General features: G+C 45.2%; 1 protein-coding gene across 1 annotated transcript in view; it reads right to left on the bottom strand.

The window, feature by feature from the left end:
* The window catches only part of ptchd1 (patched domain containing 1), a gene marked incomplete at its 3' end in the record, with an annotated part of 47,550 nt that overhangs the window by 7,678 nt on the left and 11,961 nt on the right, over positions 1-27,911 (bottom strand). Inside the window, exons 2-3 of the mRNA XM_083632117.1 lie at positions 23,737-23,995; positions 21,891-22,346 (exon numbers count right to left, since the gene is read on the bottom strand). Of these exons, the coding sequence (XP_083488243.1) occupies positions 21,891-22,346; positions 23,737-23,995 (715 nt within the window). The remainder of the gene's footprint in view (positions 1-21,890; positions 22,347-23,736; positions 23,996-27,911) is intronic.

The raw sequence follows: 27,911 nt of genomic DNA, 5'->3' as shown, positions 1-27,911 counted from the left end.
AATCAATCATAAAGAAGCTATCAGTTGTCTGTCAGAGCTGAGATATTTAAAAAATGCATTTGAAGCTAGCACAAACAGACACCTCTTCCCTCCCAGCCTGAGACGGTGCTCGGACATGCGCTGCCTCAGGGACTGTGTCTGCTGCTATGGAGCGGCGTATCGTTAGCTCTCTGCCCCACAGCCGATCGTGTCGCTCACAGCGGCTTCGCCAGGGACATTAAAGGGGACGTATTATGCAAACTTTCCAGTTGTCTAGTTTAGTATGATTTTATTCTGGGACTCCACTAGAGTAGCTTTGCATGATTCACAGTTCAAGAAAGGCCTTATTTATCTTGCACTGTCCCTTTATGCAGCCCCTCAGTTCAGCCTCTGTCTGAAACGGTGCGTTTAGCTCCTGTCTCCTTAGCTGACATCGAGAACAACCAAACACACAACAAACAAGCTGCAAACATCCATTAACAACACCTGCCTCGGGAGAATACTAAACATCTGGTGGAGAGACAAAGTAAGCAATGTGGACCTGTGAAAGAACAAGACAGGATCCCATTGACCTACAAATTGAAAGGAGAAAGTGGAGTTGAATTGGACACACCCTAAGAAAACCTGCCACAAACATCACCCGACAAGTCCTGAAATGGAACCCCCAAGGAACAAGGAAAAGAGGTCGCCCCAGTAACAGCTGGAGAAGAGATGTCCAGGCAGAAATCTCTGAGAGTGGGCTCACCTGGGGAGATCTCAAAAGAACTGCGTGAGGAACAACCGAGTGAGGTGGAGGACATTCGTCAATGGCCGATGCTCCCTAGAGGAGCCACAGGCTTAAGTCAAGTAAGGCATTAGCTGACAGCAGAAACCACTGTGAGAAAGAGTGGCACACTAGTGAGAAACAAATATCTCAAAAACTACACATCGCATCACTTACACCAAGAGCCAGGTCTGCTCAATAGATTTTTGCTAATGGGGATAACTTTCACATAGATTTACCTCACTATTTGAAACTTTGGCCACATTCAATATGAACAACATCCAACAGTAACATTGTTACAATAAACTAAACATTTGACAAAGCTGCTTTACAGATAAAAGAATAGCAATTGAATTGAATTGAATGAAATGATACAGCAATAGAAATAGAAATAGGGATAAGAAAAGGAAGGAGAATAAAGGGGAGACGAGGTACTGGGGGAGACGAGGTACTGGGGTACCTCGTCTCCCCTGGTCGAGGCCTTCAAATACCTTGGAATCATGTTGGACAAATAACCTCAGCTTCAATCAGCACACCACACAGACACTGCCAACATAGACTTTCAGCCATCCACACATTAAAACACCTGTCTGTTAAATCTCCTCCTCCTCCTGTATCACTGTATGATTGAGCCAGTTTCAGTTGATGCCATCTGCTTTTCTTTAACATGCTGACAGTTGCTAATAAGGACAGACTCCTAAATCAGCCATCAAACTAATCGGTCTTCCCACTCCCAACTCATCCGACCGGTACCACCAAAACTCTGACCCGTAAAGCACACATAAGGGACCCAGAACACCCACTTCACCAGCACTTTACCCTCCTGCCATCTGGTCTAGATACAGAGTACCCATGTGCATGCCCTCTTCAGCAAGAGCTTCGTCCCTTCTGCCGTACAAGCTTTAAATAGGAACATTACCCCATCCCAGTGAATACTCCGATGTGGCCATTTGTAGCACAAGGTGTCTGTTTGTAGCACGATGTCCGTTTGTAGCATGAGAGGATAGACCAATCAGGATAGTCCAAACACGCAGCTTTACTTTACCTGGGTGTGATTTTTGTCACTTGTTTGTACAATGTCAGTATGTTGTCTCTGTACCCCTTTACAATGTCAAAGTGTTTTGGGTTTCTGTTATTGATTGTGTTTTTCTGTCATTATTCTGTCAATCTAGTTTTGTATAATGTCCCTGAACTTTTTACGAAGTGATCTAAAAGAGGCTAATAAAGGAGTTAGCCTCAAAGTAAGCTATTGGTTTACGGATGAAACTGTAAATTCTTTCCAAATGTAACCTTTTTCACTTTGTTAGCTAATTCTCTGTCACACTTTATCGCGTAAAGCTGTGTTCACACCGAGATATTTATTTTTCTCTCTTTCGCTCGATTCAACCCTTTTGGAATCGCTCTGTCGCTCTGTTTAAATCGCTCGTCAACAGGCACAATAATTGACGGACATCTGGGGGCTATAACGTTACCCAATGTCATGATATTTGTCCACTACGAGCCACCGTAGTTGTTTACAAGCTAAGCCTATCAGCGTGCTCCTAACGCGAGCTCGGGGGCCGTTTCCGGGCCGTTTCACTTCATGTCAGCTGTCAGCCTGTCAATCAGCTGTCAATGCGGTTTGTTGCCACACAATAAACCAGCGGTTTGTTCCAAGCCAGTGTGATCCTTGACTCGCTCTCACACGGCAGCCAATCAGCGTTGAACAGCGAGCGACTGATGCCAGCGTAATTTAGCTCGAGTTGGGATATTTCATCTCGGGCGACGAGCGAATTTTCTCCCTATCGCTCTGTCTCTGTCGCTCGGACGCCCAGCGATTTTTCTCCCGGGCGAATATACGCTCAATCGCTCATTTGCATTGACTTTGTATGTAAACTCAATGCCAGCGAAAAACTGTAATAGGTCGGTGTGAACGCAGCTTAACTGTCGGCATACATAACATTTTCAACCAATAATATCATCACCAATTGAGATCCTAAAACCTACAATTTCATAACCTCAAAGTGCGAGATACTGCAGTGCATTTCTGGGCGTTTCTTATTCCTAAAACATTGTGGTTGCATCCTGCTGGCTGGAATTGACTCATTCTGAAGAATCCAGAATTTGTGCTTGATTATGCGTAAACCACATAATCTTGTTTGCTATGTTCCGACCCCACCTGCAAACTGTTTCAATAATGAAATATGACCTATTACGGAAGCAAGACACCATCAAAATGCCATTTCCTTGTGGTGATCCCTGTGGAGAAATCAGGTCACTGACTGCAGCAGCAGAGAGCAGCATAGATAAGAATAGAACATCTGCACAGTGCTGAAGATTACACAGCAGGCCATTAACAAAATAACTTGAGAATAATCGACTGGATAATCCATTGGACACATAAAGATAACCCGTCCCTCCTGAACAGTTTACAGGTGAGACAGAAGCAAGCGGTTTGCAAATGACATCAACGAGACAATGGAAAAGAAAAGGGTTTTAATGACTATTGTTAGGGCTGGGCAATATGTCAATATTATATCAACTAGCAATCTTGCACGCTTGGCACGCTCCTTTCTAGTGTCCCGCGTTGGCGTGCTCGCCCGCGTTGGCGTGCTCGCCCGCTCAACTGGCAGCGTTCATTTGTATACCTAGCGTTCCCGCGTTGGTTTGCCCTCAAGGTCTCGCCCGCTTTGTGGGCTCGCAGGCCGCATTATAGTAAAGTGATGTCATTTTCTTTTGTCTTTTTTTAATCATTTTTCTCTCCTCCCATTTTCTCCCCAATTGTGCTTGGTCAATTCCCCCTGCTGTGCTGTCTCAGTCGTTGCTCCACCCCCTCCTTCGATCTGGGCAGCGCCGTATGCTTCCTCCGATACATGTCCAGCTGCTTCTTTTCACCTGACAGCGAGGAGTTTCACTGCGACCAGAACTCATACCCTACTGGCTTCCCACCCGCAGCAGACATGGCCAATTGTGTCTGTAGGAACGTCTGACCAAGTCGGAAGCACGTCCCACAATTTTCTGAACTTGCCACACTGTTCTAGCTGTTCTATTACTGTGTAAATATTTGATGAAAGCACCAATAGTCATCAATAAAATATTGTTACAATATTGATTGATATTGAGGTATTTGGACAAAAATATTGTGATATTTGATTTTGTCTATATCGTCCAGCCCTGTTGTCATCTGCAATAATGCATTATGTGCAATAGAGTTTAAGGTGATTCGATTCGTGTAGTATACACAATACATACATATACATACATACATACATACAGTACATACATACATAGATACATACATACATACATACATGGTTGTTCATGTGCAGCAGATGGTTTTCGCCTGCCTGGTTGCCATGACCACCAATGACACAAATAACCTCCCTCTCTCCATCCAGTGACCTCACCACGCCAAAACACTTCACACCTAGGCAGTGGCGTTACGTGCTACTGTAACACCAGGCTCAGGTGCAAGACTGAGGAAGTTGTGTGTGTGTGTGTGTGTGTGTGTGTGTGTGTGTGTGTGTGTGTGTGTGTGTGTGTGTGTGTGTGTGTGTGTGTGTGTGCATGTGTGTATTTGGGAGAGAGGGAATTAGATAAAGATTGAGAGTGAAAGGGGCGGGGGTTAATGTAGCAGAGAGAGGAGGAGAGCAAAGAGAGAGGTTGGGGGCAGCATTCGCCCAAGGATTTTGATTTTCACTGGAGCATTGACACAGGCGCAAGTACACACACACACATACACACACACACACGCACACACACACACACGCACACACACACACACGCACACGCACACACACACATGCACAAACTGAGCGAGACAAATATTACTGTAGGTGAGAGAGATGGGTACTTTGCCAGGCCATTCCATTCTCTGCGTTTTACTATCCTTTCATAAAAATGGATTCAGACACTGTGGAGAGGAGACTCTGTAATTCACTGAACTGCAGGTCAAGTCCAATCCAAATGTATGTATAAAGCACATTTAAAAACAGTTAGGGCGCCCAGGTAGTGCAGCGGTAGATTCCCTGTCTAACATGAGGGTCGCAGGTTCGTGCCCCGTGTTACCTCCGGCTTGGTCGGGCGTCCATACACGCATTTGGCCGTGTCTGCGGGTGGGAAACCGTTGAGGGTATGTGTCCTGGTCGCTGCACGAGTGCATCTTCTGGTCGGTCGGGGCATCTGTTCGGGGGGGGGGGGGGGGGGGGAAGGTGTGGGGATAACGTGGGGGGATAACGTGATCCTCCCACGGGCAACGTCCTGCCGGTGAAACTCCCCGCTGTCATGTGAAAAGAAGCGGCTGCCGACTACACATGACTCAGAGGAAGCATGTGCTAGTCTACAGCTCTCTCAAGATCGGCAGAGGGGGTGAAGCAATGACCAGGACAGTACAGTATGGAGAATTGGCCAAGTACACAACAGTTGACCAAAGTGCTGCACAATTAAATTGCAAAACCATAAAACAACACAAGAAAAAACACAAAGACCACTTTAAAAACCAAAAGGAAGCCAAGGAATAAAGATGTGTTTTAAGACGGGATTTAAAAACAAACTAGTTGTGTTTAGAGGGAACCTTTTATTCCAATGCCTTCTCATTCCATTGTGTCCTATATGTTGACATTTTGTCAGGACCGCTTGGCCCACAATACCGACAAAAAAACAAAAACGACAAACAAACAAAAAACGAAATTCTCCTTTAAGGCCGCGTGTAGCGCCGACACGAGAATAGGCAGTGCGCCGGCCACGCCCACTAATATGGGCTGCGCCTGGCGCTAAGCGCTAATTTAAGGCCAGTGGGACGATAGAGCCCCTGGTGTACATTGTCTGTTAGGCTCCGGCTACAATGGGGGGAGAGAGAGAGAGAGAGAGAGAGAGAGAGAGATGTACTATTCAGATAGGTTCACAATTAGATATGTAACGGTTAATTCACGACGAGGTGTACATTATCACTTTTTAAGGGATGACGCGAGAGGCGTGAACCGTCCGAGGCGAAGCCGAGGATGGTTGCCTCCGCGAAGTCCCTTAAAAAGTGATAATGTACACCTCAAAGTGCATTAACCTGCTTATACCATGGTCACTTGCCAACAAAACAATAAGACCAGTCATTTATATTTCCATGTGTAATAAATAAAGCAATCTAAATGGCTAAATGTCTGTTATTCATACTGTAAATCAGTCTTCCACAAAATAAAATAGTCCCTCCCACCTCCACCACCCTCCGTTTTAAAGCCGACTCAAACGTTAACTTTATCACAGGAATGCGGGTTTAACGATGTTTTGCGTTCTACATTAAATGAAGACATTACCGTTTGGCCGCTTGCTTTATTTTGTATGATAGATACGTATTGGCCAAGTATATTAACATTTAAGAGCGAAGAGTTTCAGGAAGTGACACAGAGCAGCGGGGGCTCGCCCTGCGTGCTGTATGTGGTGAAATGCAGAGAGTTCTCTCTCTCTCTCTCTCTCTCTCTCTCTCTCTCAAAGGGCTCGCCCCCGCTCGTGCACGAGCCGAGGGAAATCTCCTTTTTGTCGCCGAGAAGAGCCAACACAGTCTCACAGAAAATTGTATAATACCAACGATATGGACCAACGTTGCTATTTTACAATTTCGGCTCGAAAATTGTAAAATAGTAACGTTCTGAGATTTTAGGGTTAGGATTAGAGTAGGGGGAGGGGTTAGAAACAGAAAATCTCCGTAAAACACGCCCAAACCACGCCCACCGCTGTAGACACGTACGTTCCCATTTTACAATTTCTTAGCCGACATTGTAAAATACCAACGTTTGTCCACAAACGTTGCTATTTTACAATTTTTTTGGAGATCGGGTTGGAAGAGCCTGGTGACGCGAGGTTAGAAATCTCCGAAACGAAAATCAAAATTGTAAATAAGAGTTATTTTTGATAAACTGAGGGGAAACTGGGGGGAATAGCGTGATCCTCTCACGCGACACGCGCTGCATCCTGCCAGTGAAACTCCTCACTGCGCCAGGTGAAAAGAAGTGGCTGGCGACTGCACATGTATCAGAGGAGGCATGTGCTAGTCTACAACTCTAACCAGATCAGCAGAGGGGGTGGAGCAACAACCCAGAAAGCAGGGGGAATTGGCCAAGTCCAATTGGGGAGAAAATGGGGGGGGGGGGGGGGGGGGGGGGGGGGGTAATAATAATGTAATAATAATAATGGTACGAAAAATAAAACAAAAAGATCCAGTGAGCAGTGGTTCTGCAGAGGGAAACGCGTCGTTGATGAGGGAGTTCAGAGGAGAATGACCTCAGATAACCTCTTTGAAACTGTGGTGGTGAGCATAAAAGCATCTCAGAATGCACAACACGTTCCAACCTGGAGGAGGATGTCACTTTGCTGCTACCTACCTACCTATTAGTAGTGAGCACTTTATTAGGCACACTTTGTCCCAACACCGTGTTCGTAATAAAGTGCTCGGTGAGCTGTACGAAGGCCAACCCTTCCTGTTTACAAAACTGTATAGCCATCTGAGGGAGGGAGTCCCATTATCTGAGGAATATGATGTGCTGCCTCAAACCTCCTTGTGATCGCCGACGCCTCCACTTCATTGAACACCTGTTTAATTGGCCCTCTCATCACGCCCTTGCAAAACCTACAGTATACACAAACTTCTTTACTGTGCAGTGGTGGATGCTGAACTGGATGGCGATGATGACCCTGTATTCATCTAACCTTGCTAGGAAGCTGGCTTTGCACGAGATCATGAGATCACGAGATCACGCAAACCAAACTATTGGTTTGAATCCAAACCACCAGAGGTTTGCATCAATCAGTGTCCTACTTGCAGCTATGGGTGGGCTTCGTTAGGTCACCCGCAGGGATGCTCTTTACTCTTCCTGAAAGATTCAGCTCCATCGCACGTGGCATCCAGTAGCTGTGGCCGAACCCAATTTGCTTCCCATTGTTATTATATAGGACGAATGGAAGTGGAGCTCTTACAGTAAGCTCTTCTGGGGCCATACTGTATACTTCTCCATCAAAGTGGCAATAACATAACGACCCTCGCGTAATCCTAAAACTCTGCTTCCACTCAAGATCTGAAAATTCCATGAGGACAACTTCCTCCCACCAGTCTTTACTGGGAATTTTCAGCTAGTCTTCTGGGTTGGGGGGGAGGAGGCAACATGGCTATGTTTTGACACCTGGCAGCTATGGTACAACTCATTCTGCTTCCTTCTTAATTTCTGCTGGAGCAGTAGGCCTATGTTGTGACCAGGCTGTTTCTGCTGGAGCAGTAGGCCTATGTCCTGCTCAAACTGTTTCTGCTGGAGCAGTAGGCCTATGTCCTGCTCAAACTGTTTCTGCTGGAGCAGTAGGCCTATGTTCTGATCAAACTGTTTCTGCTGGAGCAGTAGGCCTATGTTCTGATCAAACTGTTTCTGCTGGAGCAGTGGGCCTATGTTCTGATCAAACTGTTTCTGCTGGAGCAGTAGGCCTACATTCTGATCAAACTGTTTCTGCTGGAGCAGTAGGCCTACGTTGTGACCAAACTGTTTCTGCTGGAGCAGTAGGCCTACATTCTGACCAAACTGTTTCTGCTGGAGCAGTAGGCCTATGTTCTGATCAAACTGTTTCTGCTGGAGCAGTAGGCCTACGTTCTGATCAAACTGTTTCTGCTGGAGCAGTAGGCCTACATTCTGATCAAACTGTTTCTGCTGGAGCAGTAGGCCTATGTTCTGATCAAACTGTTTCTGCTGGAGCAGTAGGCCTATGTTCTGATCAAACTGTTTCTGCTGGAGCAGTAGGCCTATGTTCTGACCAAGCTGTTTCTGCTGGAGCAGTAGGCCTATGTTCTGATCAAACTGTTTCTGCTGGAGCAGTAGGCCTATGTTCTGATCAAACTGTTTCTGCTGGAGCAGTAGACCTATGTTCTGATCAAACTGTTTCTGCTGGAGCAGTAGACCTATGTTCTGATCAAACTGTTTCTGCTGGAGCAGTAGGCCTATGTTCTGACCAAGCTGTTTCTGCTGGAGCAGTAGGCCTATGTTCTGATCAAACTGTTTCTGCTGGAGCAGTAGGCCTATGTTCTGATCAAACTGTTTCTGCTGGAGCAGTAGGCCTATGTTCTGATCAAACTGTTTCTGCTGGAGCAGTAGCCCTATGTTCTGACCAAACTGTTTCTGCTGGAGCAGTAGGCCTATGTTCTGACCAAGCTGTTTCTGCTGGAGCAGTAGGCCTATGTTCTGATCAAACTGTTTCTGCTGGAGCAGTAGGCCTATGTTCTGATCAAACTGTTTCTGCTGGAGCAGTAGGCCTACATTCTGATCAAACTGTTTCTGCTGGAGCAGTAGGCCTATGTTCTGATCAAACTGTTTCTGCTGGAGCAGTAGGCCTATGTTCTGATCAAACTGTTTCTGCTGGAGCAGTAGGCCTATGTTCTGACCAAGCTGTTTCTGCTGGAGCAGTAGGCCTATGTTCTGACCAAACTGTTTCTGCTGGAGCAGTAGGCCTATGTTGTGACCAAACTGTTTCTGCTGGAGCAGTAGGCCTATGTTCTGATCAAACTGTTTCTGCTGGAGCAGTAGGCCTATGTTCTGATCAAACTGTTTCTGCTGGAGCAGTAGGCCTACATTCTGATCAAACTGTTTCTGCTGGAGCAGTAGACCTATGTTCTGATCAAACTGTTTCTGCTGGAGCAGTAGGCCTATGTTCTGATCAAACTGTTTCTGCTGGAGCAGTAGGCCTATGTTCTGACCAAGCTGTTTCTGCTGGAGCAGTAGGCCTATGTTCTGATCAAACTGTTTCTGCTGGAGCAGTAGGCCTATGTTCTGATCAAACTGTTTCTGCTGGAGCAGTAGGCCTATGTTCTGACCAAACTGTTTCTGCTGGAGCAGTAGGCCTATGTTCTGATCAAACTGTGTCTGCTGGAGCAGTAGCCCTATGTTCTGATCAAACTGTTTCTGCTGGAGCAGTAGACCTATGTTCTGATCAAACTGTTTCTGCTGGAGCAGTAGGCCTATGTTCTGATCAAACTGTTTCTGCTGGAGCAGTAGGCCTATGTTGTGACCAAACTGTTTCTGCTGGAGCAGTAGCCCTATGTTCTGACCAAACTGTTTCTGCTGGAGCAGTAGGCCTATGTTCTGACCAAACTGTTTCTGCTGGAGCAGTAGGCCTATGCTGTGATCAAACTGTTTCTGCTGGAGCAGTAGGCCTATGTTCTGATCAAACTGTTTCTGCTGGAGCAGTAGGCCTATGTTCTGATCAAACTGTTTCTGCTGGAGCAGTAGGCCTATGTTCTGACCAAACTGTTTCTGCTGGAGCAGTAGGCCTATGTTCTGATCAAACTGTTTCTGCTGGAGCAGTAGGCCTATGTTCTGATCAAACTGTTTCTGCTGGAGCAGTAGCCCTATGTTCTGACCAAACTGTTTCTGCTGGAGCAGTAGGCCTATGTTCTGATCAAACTGTTTCTGCTGGAGCAGTAGGCCTATGTTCTGATCAAACTGTTTCTGCTGGAGCAGTAGGCCTATGTTCTGACCAAACTGTTTCTGCTGGAGCAGTAGGCCTATGCTGTGATCAAACTGTTTCTGCTGGAGCAGTAGGCCTATGCTGTGACCAAACTGTTTCTGCTGGAGCAGTAGGCCTATGTTCTGACCAAACTGTTTCTGCTGGAGCAGTAGGCCTATGCTGTGATCAAACTGTTTCTGCTGGAGCAGTAGGCCTATGTTCTGATCAAACTGTTTCTGCTGGAGCAGTAGGCCTATGTTCTGATCAAACTGTTTCTGCTGGAGCAGTAGGCCTATGTTGTGACCAAACTGTTTCTGCTGGAGCAGTAGGCCTATGTTCTGACCAAACTGTTTCTGCTGGAGCAGTAGGCCTATGTTCTGATCAAACTGTTGCTCGATCATGAAAAATAGTAGCAAAGCAATAACGCTGCCAAGCCCCCGAGGCAGGTCCATCTTTTACAAATGTAAGCTCCACGTAGGCTCCATCTTTGTACAGATATCTTGGTGAGGAGGACATTCATTGACATAATGCATTCCCGAGCCCCTAACCCTAACTTTAACCATCACAACTAAATGCCTAGTAACCCTAAGCCTTCATCCTTAGCCCCAACCCAATTCTAACCTAACCCTTCAAACCCAGTCTTAACCTTCAAACAGCCGTGCCCCAACGGCCGCCATCCTGGCCTGAGTGGACGCAGTGAGTGAGTGAGAAGGTGTGTGAGAAAGTGAGGACCGGCCAAAATGTCCTCACTTTCCTCAAATGTCCTCACTTCCTAGGTAGGTATTGACCCATTTCACAGCAACCGTTTTGAGGTGGCAAAGCAGGAAGTAAAGCAGGTACTCAATACCATTAATGATAGTTCCATTCCATTTAGGTGTTCCAGTGCCAGGGCCCTCGTTAATGTTATTGAGTACACCTGCTTTACTTCCTGCTTTACCACCTTAAAACAGTTGGTGTGAAATGGGCCTATACAATTCAAATTGGCCCTTTGCTGTACAAGAACACACACACACACACACACACACACACACACACCCACCCACCCACACACACACACACACACACCTCTACAGACTGATTTCTTATTGAAATATGTTAATTGCATAATATATATCATCACAGAAATTGGGACATTATGCATGGCTAATAGCACAGCTTACTCTTTTCCCTATCATCACATTCATTTGTCCAGCACATTCTTCCAGTTAGTGTGAGTTCAGGAGTGAAGCAGGGATTATATGAGGCTGTGTCGTACTGCGATGTGGTGCTGAGGGCTTCACTGTGAGTTCAGGAGTGAAGCAGGGATTATATGAGGCTGTGTTGTACTGCGATGTGGTGCTGAGGGCTTCTCTGTGAATTCAGGAGTGAAGCAGGGATTATATGAGGCTGTGTCGTACTGCGATGTGGTGCTGAGGGCTTCTCTGTGAATTCAGGAGTGAAGCAGGGATTATATGAGGCTGTGTCGTACTGTGATGTGGTGCTGAGGGCTTCTATGTGAGTTCAGGAGTGAAGCAGGGATTATATGAGGCTGTGTCGTACTGCGATGTGGTGCTGAGGGCTTCTATGTGAGTTCAGGAGTGAAGCAGGGATTATATGAGGCTGTGTTGTACTGTGATGTGGTGCTGAGGGCTTCTATGTGAGTTCAGGAGTGAAGCAGGGATTATATGAGGCTGTGTCGTACTGCGATGTGGTGCTGAGGGTTTCTCTGTGAGTTCAGGAGTGAAGCAGGGATTATATGAGGCTGTGTCGTACTGTGATGTGGTGCTGAGGGCTTCACTGTGAGTTCAGGAGTGAAGCAGGGATTATATGAGGCTGTGTCGTACTGTGATGTGGTGCTGAGGGCTTCTCTGTGAGTTCAGGAGTGAAGCAGGGATTATATGAGGCTGTGTCGTACTGCGATGTGGTGCTGAGGGCTTCACTGTGAGTTCAGGAGTGAAGCAGGGATTATATGAGGCTGTGTCGTACTGCGATGTGGTGCTGAGGGCTTCTCTGTGAGTTCAGGAGTGAAGCAGGGATTATATGAGGCTGTGTCGTACTGCGATGTGGTGCTGAGGGCTTCTATGTGAGTTCAGGAGTGAAGCAGGGATTATATGAGGCTGTGTTGTACTGCGATGTGGTGCTGAGGGCTTCTATGTGAGTTCAGGAGTGAAGCAGGGATTATATGAGGCTGTGTCGTACTGTGATGTGGTGCTGAGGGCTTCTATGTGAGTTCAGGAGTGAAGCAGGGATTATATGAGGCTGTGTCGTACTGCGATGTGGTGTTGAGGGCTTCTCTGGGAGACGGATCGCTATAGGCTACGGTCTGATGCTGAAGAGAGTGAGCAAGACGCATAACACTCCTCTGCTGTCACTACCTCCTGTTCTCAAATCGTTAAACGAAGATATATATATAATATACACACAGAACACAGAGCACTTAAATTAGGAAAACCATACTGTAGGGATGCATCTACTCCATCACTGAGGCCGATGCAATATGCATCTCGATACATTGACAACGTTCTGATCAGATACATTAAAGATACCTAGCACCTTGCTATTTCAATGCAGTGCTATTGCATTATCGTCTCGCGATTCAACATGATTTGATTCAACACAATGTGGTTCAGCGCAATACGATGCGATTCAACAAGATGCAAAAGAATGATACTATACATTTCAATATCGTCTACAGAGTTTGATTGTATTTCTTAAGCATCAAATCATAAAGTAACAAAAGAAAAGTTAAATTTTTACTTGACGCAATTTTTTTCTCTAGTACTGCAACTCAGTAAGCATGTGATTTATGCTGTTCCTTTAACCCTAGAACACCAACGTGATTTAAAGTCACACCATCACTAACGTCGGGTGTATTTCACCCGATGCAATATACCCCATAAAACATACTTCTCATCAAAATATCTTAAAGTACAACAAAACATGGCAAATTGAGGTACTCTTCTTTTATTTTTAAATGTGAAATATCACAAAAAAGACACCAAAATTGATTATGGGGGACACTATAAAAAATATGTCAAATTCGGGAAAAATGAGGTAATCGTTACAAACACCCCCCCCCCCCCCCGCCAAAAAAAAAACAGGAGCTCCCAACTCCTCCTTTGGTCCACCCATTCATGGGACTTGTCACCACAATAACATTAACCCTAACCCGAAGATATTTTACCCTCTATCACTAACGTCGGGTGAAAATCACCTGAACACGTAGCCGGTAGAAAAAACCATGAATGGGAGCAGGGAAACAAACCTACATTCAATGACGTCAGTGAGCATCCTGAAGGTACCTAAGGACCCGCCCACCTCAGACAGCAGCAAGACAATGAAAATCACGTGAATTCAATTGTCCGAGTGAAAATCACCCAACGTTAGTGTTCTAGGGTTAAAGGCATAGGTCTCTGCCAATATAAATCCCGTTTTACCGATTCAAAGATGTTAGAAACAAACAATGCATCGCGAGTTCATCCCAAATTGTATCCGATGGACACTTTTTTAACCGGTGCGATCGCATCTTGAACTTTTATGGCGGTGCACCGATGCAAATCGATGAATCTTACATCCCTATAATACTGGGTAGGTGTCAGCTTTCAGCGCAATGTCAACTGCCTACCAAAGGGACATCCTCCTTCAGGTTGGAGCGTGTTGTGCATTCTGAGATGTTTTTCTGCTCACCACAGCTGTAAAGAGGTTATCTGAGTTACTGTGGCTTTTCTCTGTCAGCTGCAACCAGTCCGGCCATTCTCCTCTGACCTCTCAGAGATAAGGAGTTCCAGAAATACTCAAAGCAGCCCATCTGGCACCAACAGCCATGCCATGGTCAAATTAAATGAGATCACATTTCCCCCCATTCTGATGCTTGATGGGAACATGAACGGAAGCTGCTGACCTGAATCTGCATGATCTTATGCATCACTTGCTCACTCTTTTCCTGTCTGCCCACTTCCATCCTGAGAAGCCCTCCCTTCTTCCTTCTATCAAAGTTTTTTCTGTTTAGTATTCTTCTCCCAGCCCCCATAGACTGATATTTCATAGAAGCCCCCCCCCCCTTCTCTCTCCCCAGCTATTTTAAGCCTAACAGCAGCCTTTCCTCCACATTACAGAGTAACTATGGTATGGGATATGCATCTACATGAGAGATTACATACATCCTACAACATCCATTATGTATGTACTACTAGTAGTCCTTTCTGAAATTCCTCAATGCCTCCACACACATGATGTGACACATTCTAACTTTATAGTGATTTAGTTCCTTTTGTTGTTTTTGTCTTCTTCTTCTTATCTTTACTCCTTTTTATCACTTCCCTTCATTTTATCACCGTCAAAACAAATAAGACTAGAACGACCGCACCGCGGATATATGCCTCCACCAACAAGTGAGCAGTCAACATTCATGTTGAGCTTGTGCAAGGTCACAAGCTCAGCATTGCTCTCAGTGAGACTCCCCCTTTATAAATAAAGGTAAAAAAAAGAAAAAGAAAAAAGGAGCACAGGTCACAGTGACCTTGAACTTTGATCTTTGACCACCAACATGTAATCAGTTCATCCTTGAGTCCAAGTGGACGTTTGAGGCAAATTCAAAGAAATTCCATCAAGGTGTTCCCGAGATATCGTGTTAACGAGCTTGGGAATGGCGTTCGTGAGGTCACAGTGACGCTGACCTTTGACCTTTGATCACGAAAATCTAATCAGTTCATCCTTGAGTGCAAGTCGACATTTGAGGCAAATTCGATGAAATTCTGTCAAGACGTTCCTGAGATATCACGTTAACGAACTTGGGAATGGCGTTCGTGAGGTCACAGTGACCTTGAACTTTGACCACCAAAATGAAATCAGTTCATCCTTGAGTCCAAGTCAACGTTTGAGGCAAATTTGATGAAATTCCATCAAGCCATTCCTCAGATATCGCATTAACGAACACTGGACTTGTGTACGGACGGACAACCCAAATCCATAATGCCTCCGGCCTGGCTATCTATCGCCTGCGGAGGCATAATTGGATGGATAAATTGAACATCATTGTGCCAGCTCAGTATCGTTTCAGGAAGAAAAGCACCACATGTATGGCTGTACTTGATCTGATTGAGAAAATCAATGACGCTCGTGACAAAGGTGATTGTGGGGTGGGTGTTTTTTGGGATTTGTCCAAAGCTTTTGACACCATTGATTTCGACATTTTAATTTATAAGTTGCACCATTATGGTATTAGAGGTCTAGCACTTAGCTGGCGCAAAAGCTATATGTACGACAGACAGCAATATGTATGCATAGACAATTTTAAATCACGCCACAACACCATCAACTATGGGGTCCCCCAGGGTTCCATTTTGGGTCCATTTCTTTTTATTTTATACATTAATGATTTTGTTAACTCTTCAGAAGTCTTTCATAAAATAATATTTGCTGATGACACCAACCTATTTATATCTCACAAAAACCCAAACAAACTTGATCAAATTCTAAAAGAAGAGCTACTGAAAGTAGTCACCTGGTTCACTTGCAAGTTGCAACAAACTCTCTCTAAATATTAATCAAACAAATTATATTGTGTTTCCGTTCAAAGAAAAATGACAGTAAAGCTGAACTCTTCCATCCTCAAATCAATGGTCGGGACATTGAAAGAGTCAGCTGCACTGAGTTCCTGGGGGTCGTCATAGATGAACTTTTGAATTTTAAAAGTCACATTGATGGTCTGTGTAAAAAATTGTCCAAATACATTGGTTTGGGGGGGGGGGGGGGGAGCGAGGCAAGCTTCAAGTTACAGTTACAGTAAGCAGAACAATTCCGCCCGATTAACAAGGGGAAGCCGCCTCAGCACGGCACTGGCCACACTGATGGACGGCACGTTCTTGTCCATAGCTGGGCAAGGCGGGTCCGAAGACACAGCCTGACTAGCACAGGGACAAAGAAGAAGAAAGCCGCGCAGCAACAGTTACAATGAGGCTAGCATGACAATCCTACCCTGTCAGGGGAGCTAGGTAAACTCGCTATCGTATGGCAGCCTCGTCTGGCACCGAGGAGTCGCCCCACTGCATTTGGCGAGACTCCAGCGAAGCCTGAGAGGTGTGGCCCCCGAGCCCAGCCGGGTGGGAGGCCACACACTCCATGGCCCGAGCAGAAGCTCGGCCTACGGCGGGCAAGCCACTGGAAGGCATCTCCCCGCGAACGGCAGCGGCCCGGAGGCAGCGCGCCGACATGAGGAGCACCAAAGCGCGCTCAGCATGGTCCGGCCCCAGACAGAACATGCACAGAACGTGCGAGTCGTCAGTAGCCATCCCGGCATTGCATCGGCTGCACTGATGGAACGGTGTGTTCACGTCCATAGCTGGACGAGATGGGTCCATGGACACAGCCTGGCCAGCGAGGCGAAAGAGAAAGCCGCGAAGTGATTTCGGCTAACCTAGCAATGGCTACAAGCTACGGTGCAAGCAACAGTAGAAGCTAGCGTTAGGCAGGCAGCTGAGCTAGCTATAACACTACCCCGGCCGGGGAGGTAATTAACTCAGGCTAGGGTAACTCAATAGCTAATAGCTAGCCACAGACTGGCTAGCTAAGAGACTCAGACTACCAAGCTAGCTGTAACAGCACGAGAGAAAATACTCTTAGGGTCTGTCTGAAACTCAAGTGAGCTCCTATCACCTAGCTACCTAACTAGATACTTGATTAATTAGGTAACTAATTTTAATATAGGTGGATGAAAAATAATTCGTTTCAGACGTCCTCATGCTTGAAGGTAGCATTGCACGCGACAGGTCGCACTGGTGCTGTTTCCATTGAATATACAAGATTTTTTCTTACCAAGATTGATCAAGTTGAATCCCAAAGCATTTGGCAATACATTTGTATAAAACAGCATGGCTGGGGGCTGTTTTCTCTAACGTTATACTACTTTTATAATCCAGAAAGGTCGAGGCTTCACAGGCTACCGTGAACACTTTTAATTTGAAGGCGAAAAAGGGAAATGGTACATATGAACTGATAGAATTGACAGACCAGTGTCAATTCAATCTACGAATACACCATTTCCCCTTTCCGCCTTCAAATTAAAAGCGTAAAACCCAGCGAACGAAAATGTTACAAACACTACAAATGGGAAGTGATGACAGCTTAATAAACGAAAAAAGGGCTCGCAACACAATTTCAGATAGCTCCCGTGGCGGACATTTATTAAGACAAACAGTTTCGGGCCTGGTTCGGGCCTTCGTCAGTGTCAAGTGACTGTGAATAGTGAATAAAGTGAATAGTGTGCCTATTGTATATTATCTTTGAGTTAAACTGAATATAGTAAATTGAAAAGTCTCCTATAGACAGCCATCAGTCCTGTCATAAAATTATACCCAGACCCACTTCTCCAGGCACCACTACACCACTGAGTAAGGCATACAGTACCTAAATGTATAACGTTTTTATAGCGTCTATTCCACATGCAAATGACTGCACAATTAGGAGTGCAGTGGTAACCATAGTGAACTGCTGCAGCAATCACTGAGTCCAACAGCACAAAGTGCTGCTTGATCTATATAGAGAAAAAAGCCTGCTGGCACATTTCTCAATACTGTCTAGTTCTGGGATCAAATACAATTAAAAGGCAGTAAGTAGACCTTTGGACGATATTTCTTGGCAGCAAAATATGAAGAGTTCATAGCCAAAACAATATCAATTGATTTTGAAATAAAAATAATAGCCCGAAGTTTCACCATCACCATTGTAAACTCATTGATATTTCCAAAACACAGAATCCAATCTGTATAAGTGTTATTCTATCATCCAAGTACTGAAGTTGCCAACAATCCACTAAGGCAATACTGTCATTTGATTTAATTGTGTTCTATCATTCATTTTGTAACAGCAGGCGACTAGTGTGTACATCTTAATTTGGAAACACGTAAATGTCAAGTCAAGTCAAGTTTATTTATATAGCCCCAATTCACAGGCACCTCTTAAAGGGCTTCACAGAAAATAGTCTAGCTAGATCTAAACACTAGCAATAAACAGAAACTGAGCAACTTATAAAAAATCATGGCAGGGGAGGGAGAAGCAAGCAAGCAAGAAAGAAAGAAAGAAAGAAAGAAAGAAAGAAAGAAAGAAAGAAAGAAAGAAAGAAAGAAAGAAAAAAAAACAGAATAGGCAAAAACCGATTTTAGCAGGGCAAAGCTGCACAATATGCACACAAAAAATCATAATGTGATTATAGTTATTTGCTGGGGATTGCAATTTTTAAAAATTCCTGCGATTTCTCAGCAAAATCGGCAAAACGGGTTCCTCAACTTGCAATTTTTGCCAGTTCCCACAATTTTACCACCAAAAAATCACATAAAACCAATTTCCAAGTTTCTGGGATTAACTGTGCAGCCCTATTCTACGACCTAACCTACTGCCCTCAGCCTGGACCCTAACAAGCAACACAACAAGGCAAACAATCTAACTCAGTGTTTCACAAATGTTTCATGTCAACGACCCTTAAATTGACACAAGGATCGAAAAAAGGCGAAAATAAACTATTCTCCTTTTCCTGGAGACCTCCTGGAACCCACTCAAATGCCCCTGGGGGTTCCCTGGACCCCAATTTGAGAACCACTGATCTAGCTAATCTACAACCTAACCTACAGTACAGCCTAACCTACCGCCTAACCTAACCTACCAGTATCCCTCTGCCTGTAAACGTAAAATGGAATGAAACCTTTCATTTAGTTCCAGGAATGTTTCGCCTTTAGTCAGCAAATGTATTGCTAGTCCCGCCAGCCTCTCCCCACCGGTTGGTCAAGTTCACGCCCCAGTACACAAGCTGTCTACTTTGAAATGGCATCTTGCCCGAGGCTGGCATCTGTAAAAGCCATCACAGGCTTTGGAGAAGCAGATGGCGAGCACAGCCAGTCGGCAATGTCGTGTTTCGCCCGTGGTTCCGAACGGGTCATGTCTGCCGACTGCTGCACGTTAAGCTTCGCTGCTCTTTCGCTTCTTACTGCTTTCTGCCCTTGCTGTTTTTGTGATTATTTCCCTACGCTTGATAGCCACAACCCAGCCCACAGCAAACACAGTAACTACAACCCCAAAACATCCTAACCCAGCCCACAACAAACAGAACGCCCCAAAACATCCTAACCCAGCCCACAACAAACAGAACGCCCCAAAACATCCTAACCCAGCCCACAACAAACACAGTACGCCCCAAAACATCCTAACCCAGCCCACAACAAACAGTACGCCCCAAAACATCCTAACCCTGCCCACAACAAACAGTACGCCCCAAAACATCCTAACCCAGCCCACAACAAACACAGTACACCCCAAAACATCCTAACCCAGCCCACAACAAACACAGTACGCCCCAAAACATCCCAACCCAGCCCACAACAAACACAGTACGCCCCAAAACATCCTAACCCAGCCCACAACAAACACAGTACGCCCCAAAACATCCTAACCCAGCCCACAACACAGTACGCCCCAAAACATCCTAACCCAGCCCACAACAAACACAGTACGCCCCAAAACATCCTAACCCAGCCCACAACAAACACCTTACGCCCCAAAACATCCTAACCCAGCCCACAACAAACAGTACGCCCCAAAACATCCTAACCCAGCCCACAACAAACAGTATGCCCCAAAACATCCTAACCCAGCACACAACAAACACAGTACGGCCCAAAACATCCTAACCCAGCCCACAACAAACACAGTACGCCCCAAAACATCCTAACCCAGCCCACAACAAACAGGACGCCCCAAAACATCCTAACCCAGCCCACAACAAACACAGTACGCCCCAAAACATCCTAACCCAGCCCACAACAAACACAGTACGCCCCAAAACATCCTAACCCAGCCCACAACAAACACAGTACGCCCCAAAACATCCTAACCCAGCCCACAGCAAACACAGTACGCCCCAAAACATCCTAACCCAGCCCACAACAAACACAGTACACCCCAAAACATCCTAACCCAGCCCACAACAAACACAGTACGCCCCAAAACATCCTAACCCAGCCCACAACAAACACAGTACGCCCCAAAACATCCTAAACATTGGGGGGGTTTATGGTTCGGCTGCGCCAACAGGCTCCGCTCAGTCTGTGACTGTGGTTTCTGTAGCAAGTGGGTTTTTATGGGGTGGGGTTGCTAGCCCCAAGCCCCCTATTAACCCTAACATACATGTCTTTGATGGTGGGAGGAAACCAGAGTACCTGGAAGAAACACACAAACATGGGGAGAAGATGAAAACTCCACACAGAAAGGACCTGGGAGTCTGGGATGGACCTTCTTGCTGTGAATTGACAGTGCTAACCACTGAGCCGCAACAGCAAACACTGTACGTCCAGATTATACATGATCCAAACTATGCTGGCATGGTTGTGGAGTAGAGGGTACGCTCATGCACTTGTGGTATTGTCCTCTTGTTAAACAGTTTTGGTCTGACATTATTGAAAACCTGTCATGTTTCCATATTAGATATTAAAGCTTGTCCGGTAAACCTGTATATTGGGTGTGAAGTTGGCCATTGTGCAACCAAAAATTGTACATAATGTAACAGCATCGATCTATCTAGCAGCCAAACTGATTATTTTAATGAACTGGAAACTTCATGGACGTGCTATCAATGGAACAGGCTGCTCTAATTCTCCAAGATGATGATAGGGCTGCTGGACTTTATGGACCCTGGAACTGTATTAGATCCCGTCTTGAGAAACCTTAAACACATTTTGTGCTGCTGAATCTCTCCTGTCATATTCAACCCCCCCTCCCCCCGCCCTCTTTTTAAATGTTGTTTTGTCTTTGTCATGTCCTGTTTGTATTGTGGAAAAAAAAATTAGGACACGCACACACACGCTCTTTCCCTGTCTGTTTGTGTCTTTTTGAGCATGGCGTTACATTCCTCTGCCATTGGCTACCAAGCAACCTGTACACCTGAAGCCCATCTACTCATCCAGCCACATCCCAGTCTATGTCAGATCGTTCCATTTGCCAACATGGTAACGTGGCAGCTTCGGCCAGAGCTTGTGTCCTTGGCTTGCCTGCTTTTGACCTCTTGTGTTTTTGACTGCAGCTACCTTTGTTCTCCTGTGCCTCAGGTTCATGCCAGCCTCGCCCAGTGCCTAGCCAGCTCATGCCCTGCCTTCGCCTCTCGTCCTTCGCCTGCCAAGCCAAGGCTCCGCTCTACAGACATTCATACATTATCTGCACAACTTCACCAGCCGTTGTCTGAGCCTGCCTTTGGGTCCTAAAAACCAGCCAACTTAACAGGACTGAGACATGCACACACATGGTCACATCATAGACACAGACTGGTATGTAAAAATGTTGCAGATTGTATGTCTATTGATTTCAGTCATCCAGGTATAAGATCTCAAAAAGATATGAAAACTAAATGTAGGGCTGGGTATCGGCACTGATCTTCCGATTCAATATCTTGAAATATAATATATCTCTGAGAATAAATGACGTGAACTGCACAGGGAGCCCTGAATAATATGGTGCATTGCTAAAAAGCTTATCTGGATTTTAAGAATTGATATCGGATTGTCCAAATGGAAACTACTCAGAAAATAACATTTTTTACCCGGCCCTGACAAAATCCACTGGAATTATAATGAAGAGTTGAAGATGTTTCACCATGTCAGTCTTCCACTGTGCATTTTAAGTGCAGTGGATTACATTTTTTGTTATATTTTTTAGACGTTGCATTTTGCAGCTTTGAACCTACCGAGCATAATGAAGGGGATGCACAGGTAGGTGGAGTTGTAGGTGGCCCCGGTGAGGTTAAGGATCCCGGCGGCGGTCAGGCCAGACAGAGTGATGGACAGCAGAGCCAGCAGGCCCAGCCAGGGCTTCGCCCTCACACAGTCTCTCATGGAGCAGCAGAGCACGGCCAGCACGCTGCACACCCCCAGGCTGGCCAGCAGGGGGCGGCGCGCCAGCACAGAGGAGAACTGGAAGTCTGTCCTCAGAGACGAAGAGGTGGAGGGGTACAGGCCGAGTTTCGGGTGCAATGCCGCAAAGTGCTGCAACTCGGTGCAAAACGCTTTCTCCCATTGGCCGGCCACCCTGTCCATCAGACCACCACGGCCTTGGAGGTAGTATGTCAGCTGCAGCGCCCGGGCCGAACGCACAGACTCCCCCCTGGCTCCGGTGCCGGGACCCCGCAATGCGCCGCCGGGACCTGTAGGGGAAAAATAAGGTTTCACTTATGTGGGTAATGAATGAGCAAAGGTTCAAAAGTCTCCTGTGAAGTGCTTTATTCTACATGCGCATGGGTCAGTTTTGAGACAAGTGACAAAGACAATTGGAAACTCAGTTTTATACACTGATCAAAACAAGTCATCATAGTCCATCCCACATACTCAATTTGCAGATTCTAATCAAACCCCTAACTTTTACCTTGTTAAGACACATGGAACACATTGGAATCATGCATTATTCAAACACATGCATGTATGTTCATAGCATGCTATTATGACCTTACAGTACATAGTAATGCAGTGCAGTGTTTCCCCTATATATGCTCAGCAGTGGTGGCCCCCGATGCTGAATTTACATACACACAAAAATACTATAGGAAAATGATAGGATTACTATAGGAATATTATAGGAATACTAGATCCCTATTGGCAAATACAATTGTATTGACTGTATCTCCTACTAGACAGGACAGGGCTAGCTAGACAGGGAGCACTTTGCAAGCAAAATCAATTTTTTGTGCAAAAGAATTGTCACACACGTCACCCCCGCTGCTACAACTCCATCCTAGGGGAAACACTGAGTGGTTCCCAAATGGTGTGCCTAGGCACACTGGTGTGGCTTGAGGCAAATCCAGGTGTGCCTTGGGATTTTATGACAACCATACATTATTGCAAATAATTATAACTATCCCAAAAAGTGGGTGTTGCTGCTTTGATGGAGTAATTTTACTAATTTAATTTTGTTAATAAATATTCCACAAGTACGTAATATAGTTGTTTGTCAAATTTTATTTGTCATTAGTAAATAAAAAAAACATTTAGAGTGATAACACGTCTTATAGGTGCTATTTTGCATGGGTGTGCCTTGAGATTTTGTCTTCCCCTTTGGTGTGCCTTGGGCAAAAAGAATACATTACTAAATAATGTATACAGTAGGCTCCAAGTCCTGTCCTCTGCTAGGTAGTGTCGCAGTAGCCAGCCGTAGATATATATCTACGTCTCTGGTGCACTACTCTTGAAAAGTGGTTAAGGACCGCCCCCTAAGACCAAAACAAAATGCGTGACAGACATATGAATTGACCAACCACGGATGGCGTGCCGGACTTCCGTAACAGCCCAGCCAATAACATTTTTGGCACAGGATTTCTGATGGCAAAACCAAGAAATGCAGAGTTGTGATCCAGACCCTCCGTCTCTGGAAGCGCGCTGACGTAAGACGTTGGGTCTGACTGACCACGTGAGACTATCTGCTAGGTGACTTCATCTGTGGTACTACTGTGCAGGACAAAGAGTAAAAACACTATCCTTTCTGCATGGCAGAGAGGATTCTACTTGAGAATGAAACACAAAATAATTGTATTTCTCACGGACCCCAGCCTTGCACACCGCCCAGCTGGTGGCCGATGTACGCCTGGCGCCCGTCGGCCAGCCGCGTGATGGGGTAGCGCAGGGCGGGGGCGGAGCGGTTGGAGGCGCGGGCGGCCTGGATCTCCTCCATGGCGCGGAGGACATCGTCGATGATGCAGACGTTCTTGTCATCGGGGAGGCAGAGGGAGGAGAAGGAGTAGTTGAAGCTGTTCAAGCCAGTGGCCGGGACCGTCACCTGCATCTGGTAGATCCGCCTGTGGAGCTGCACGCATGCACACACGCATGCACATATATACACACACACACGCATGCATGCATGCACGCACGCACACACACACACACACACACACACACACACGTGCACACAATCAGTGATTTAAGGGCATAAACAACAGATTGTGTAACATATGCCAGTACCCATTCTGGTAACACTTTATTTGAATAGTCCGCCTACAGAAGGTCTACAGAGAATTTGTATCATTTCATTATTTCTTATTAGTTGACATTAATTGACATTAACAATTCAACTGTTTGGCTTTGTCTGTAGATGTTGTTTTAATATAGTTGAGATTCATTCAACAAACAGATTCTGTGTGCTTCCCGTTCCCCACACCTAGTGTACTGTAGGTATGTTAATGAATTGTCACATATAGGCTACTCTATAGATAATCTGTGGAACATCTGTTAAACAGTTGAATTGTTGAACGTCAACTAATAAGCTGTTGAAATATTACAAATACTCTGTACTAGGACTTTCCAAATTAAGTGTTACCCAAATTCTAATAAAAAATAAATGACGATTTCAGCTTCTGTCTTAAATAAGTAAATATCACAAAAGGAATAAGGTACATTGCATTTCCAGAATAGAACTTTAAAAACAACTCCATTTCTAGACACATTCATTTCAGACACACATAATTGGCCTTTGGCCCAGCCAACAGAGTTTGCTGGAGATTATGTTTTCACCCCTGTTTGTTTGTCTGTCTGTCTGTCTGTCTGTCTGTTTGTTTGTCAGCAGGATATCTCAAAAGGTTATGAACGGATTTGCACAAAACTCAGAAATTATAAAATGTCCACACCCACTGGCCAAAAGGGTGCGTGGCAATCACAGGCGCCTAACTTCCAAACGGATTCACGTAACATCACACAACTTTGTGGAAAGGTTGGTCATGGGCCAAGGACGAAATGATTAACTTTCAATGCCCACTGGCCAAAAGGAGGTGTGGCAATGGGAGGAGTCAATCACAAAAACACGCCTAAGTTCCAAACAGATTCACGTTAACACACAATGGTGGAGTTATGCACTCTGCTGAGTGCCCTCTAGTTTTTATCGATACCACTATCAATACTTTTCTATTATTTGGTAGAATGATGAGACGACAATACATTTTTAACAGAACTGGTTTCGGGGTTTGAGAAATTTGGAACCGGGTCCTTACCCGAGTCTCGATCCCCATCCCTCATAAACACACACATACTGTACACACATAGGTGCAGGTCAGTGTCCCAGAGTCAGTGCACAAAACATCAAGGTTCTGAAAAATGTATAATTGCTTGATTTGCTTCAAGAGAACACAGTCCCGTTTCATATAACCCTGACGACTGGGTTATGAATCATAACTTATCATTATGAAGCAGAGTGTTTTAATTATGAGGTGGCCTTAGTCAGCATTGGAGGCCTTGCTCCATGCCAGCGCTTCCAAATGGTTTTATGAATATTAGTCTGACACTGCTGCAGCAGTTAGCAAAATGATTTCATGAAGTGATGAGGTTGTAATCAGAGTTTCCAAGGCTATAGAGGCCCTATGTGCCTGTGCATACCTGTATGTGTGTGTGTGTGTGTGTGTGTGTGTGTGTAAGGGATGGTTATTGTGACCCACTTTACCTACCCAGAAAAAACTGTGGGTCCACTGAGGACTGCCACAGTTAGACAGGCTAGTTTAGGACTCAGATGCTGCTGCCAACAGGCTGTGAGCCAGGGGGAAACAGGTTGGTGCGCTGATGCGTAAGGGAGGCTGCTATCAAAAGAAGAATCTCTGACACTGTTTCATATCATCAATATGTCATGGTGTTTCGCTATGTTTCACAAGTTATTTTGTGATGACATGTCACAATTGTGTTCTTTTGTGCATGTTTGTACCATAGACTGTAAAAAGATCACCCATTGGTTTGTGGGGTCCCGTTTTGAAGCCTAAAGTTGGGGTTTACGAGTGCTGCCATATTGACCGTTTTTGGAGCCGGATCAGCTATGCCGGTGAGACCAGGGGTTTCCCACAGAGCCGCAGCCCCGCATGCTATTGGTCTATGATCGGTAAGCTGCACAATCACTGGACAGGCGACCTGTCAATCACGCCCCAAAACATAGTCTGCTTTATCGTCTATTTTATTCTAAATGGGACCATAATTTACACAATGAACATCATGCTGTATTGAAGAAGTTTGTTTGTTTGTTTGTCTGTCTGTTTGCTTTTTAACCCGCTTTCTCTCATCCTGCATTGTCTCTTTCTACTTCAGTTTGTGATTTCCTCCATTTCCCAGAATGTTTTTGGACAACCCCCAGAGAATGTGCCTGAACCTATTGCATTCAGTACATGTTACATGAAGGTGGAGACAGTGATAGTAAAAGTGTTAATGATAGCAAAAGCAAGTGAGTTTTTCCCATTTGACAAAAAGTGAGAGTCATGCTGCTTAACCACGCGCAACATGTCTTGTGGCTGCATTGCATTCTGGTCTATTGAGGCAAACATTTGACATACAGTGAGGTCAAGTTTTGAAAAACGGTCTCAGTACAATGAAATGGCTACTATGGGGACTAACATCATCACACATGATACAATTGTACTCATTGAATCCACAAGAGTCTCAGCTTTCCAGTCATACCCAATTTAAGCCATTTAGGGACGCCAGTATGCAGAAATATTCAAATAGAATAGGTGAAATTAACACAGTACAGTACAGTATACTGCATGCAGAAAAACCACATGGTTTTTGCCTCAAACTGCATGGGATTAGCATAAAGTGGGCATGTCTGAACCCCCCTGCCTAGCCACAAACTCCACCCATGGATTTCTCCCTGTATGATTGTGCAAAATGGTGAGTCTAGAAAGAAGTTGTTGCTTTTTGATTGTGAGGGACTGACACCCAAACGTGACACTGTTCCATTCAATGACAAATCTTCTATTAAAGTCCATTGTAGCTGCAATGTTAATTTAAGGATGGGCATTTTTAATACATTTCCATAATCAAAATTCGGGAAAATTAACGATCAATTATCGATAGCATAATAATAATAATAATAATATATTTTTGTTTTTTTACTCTGGTAATAACGTTGCACGTAATCTTCTATAATGGCGATGCCGCTGTAAGAAGAATATCACACACTAGCGCTGTGGCCTGTGACTAACAGCGTAAACAAACATGTAACCTAGCTAGTAGGGGTGTCACGATACACTCAGTTCACGATACGATACACGATATTGGGTTCACAATAACGATACGATACTTTAACAATATTTTTTTGCGATCGATTTGTAAGTTGAGGGGGCATCCCCCACGCTAATTTGAGTAATTTCACCATTTTCATCCTCCGTGTCTGTAACGTCCCTCATCTGTTCAAACAAAGCAATGAAAAGGAGCGCGAGCATGCAATCAGATGCAGATCAGTGCCACCATGTTCAGCTTTTTCTCGTGATGAGATTTCATCTCAACGATACATATTGTCACGTTTTGATATCGCGATATATTGTGGGACGATATATTGTCACATCCCTACTAGCTAGGCTACTGTACTCACATTTTGAAAGTAGGACTCAGCTCACCGGCCGCGGCTTCCAGGCTTATAAACTCGTGACAAAAACTTCTCATCTGTCCTGATGGTCGGGTTCCATCCAGCTGTTCTCAGTCCGAGTTAGCATCCTGTTAAACCTTAGCAGGACGCTTAGCAGCTTAAAGCTAGCTGAGTCCATGCCCCCAAGCTGACTGCTGCTACTTCATAGTTCATAACGTTATAAACAAATAAAACAACTTGAATTCACTTAAACACGTGTACCATTACTCACACTTGGTTGAAAAAAAGTGTACAAAGTTTCATGTTTATAACGGCCTCAAAGAGGTCCGCAGACTGCTGGGTGCGTTTGTTTGTGTCCCCGGCGCATGCCGGTGTGAATTCCCCATGT

Source organism: Poromitra crassiceps (assembly GCF_964638095.1).
Source record: "Poromitra crassiceps genome assembly, chromosome: 2".
NCBI lineage: Eukaryota > Metazoa > Chordata > Actinopteri > Beryciformes > Melamphaidae > Poromitra > Poromitra crassiceps.
Note: the sequence above shows the minus strand (reverse complement) of the source record. Positions and strands in the feature narration are given on the sequence as shown.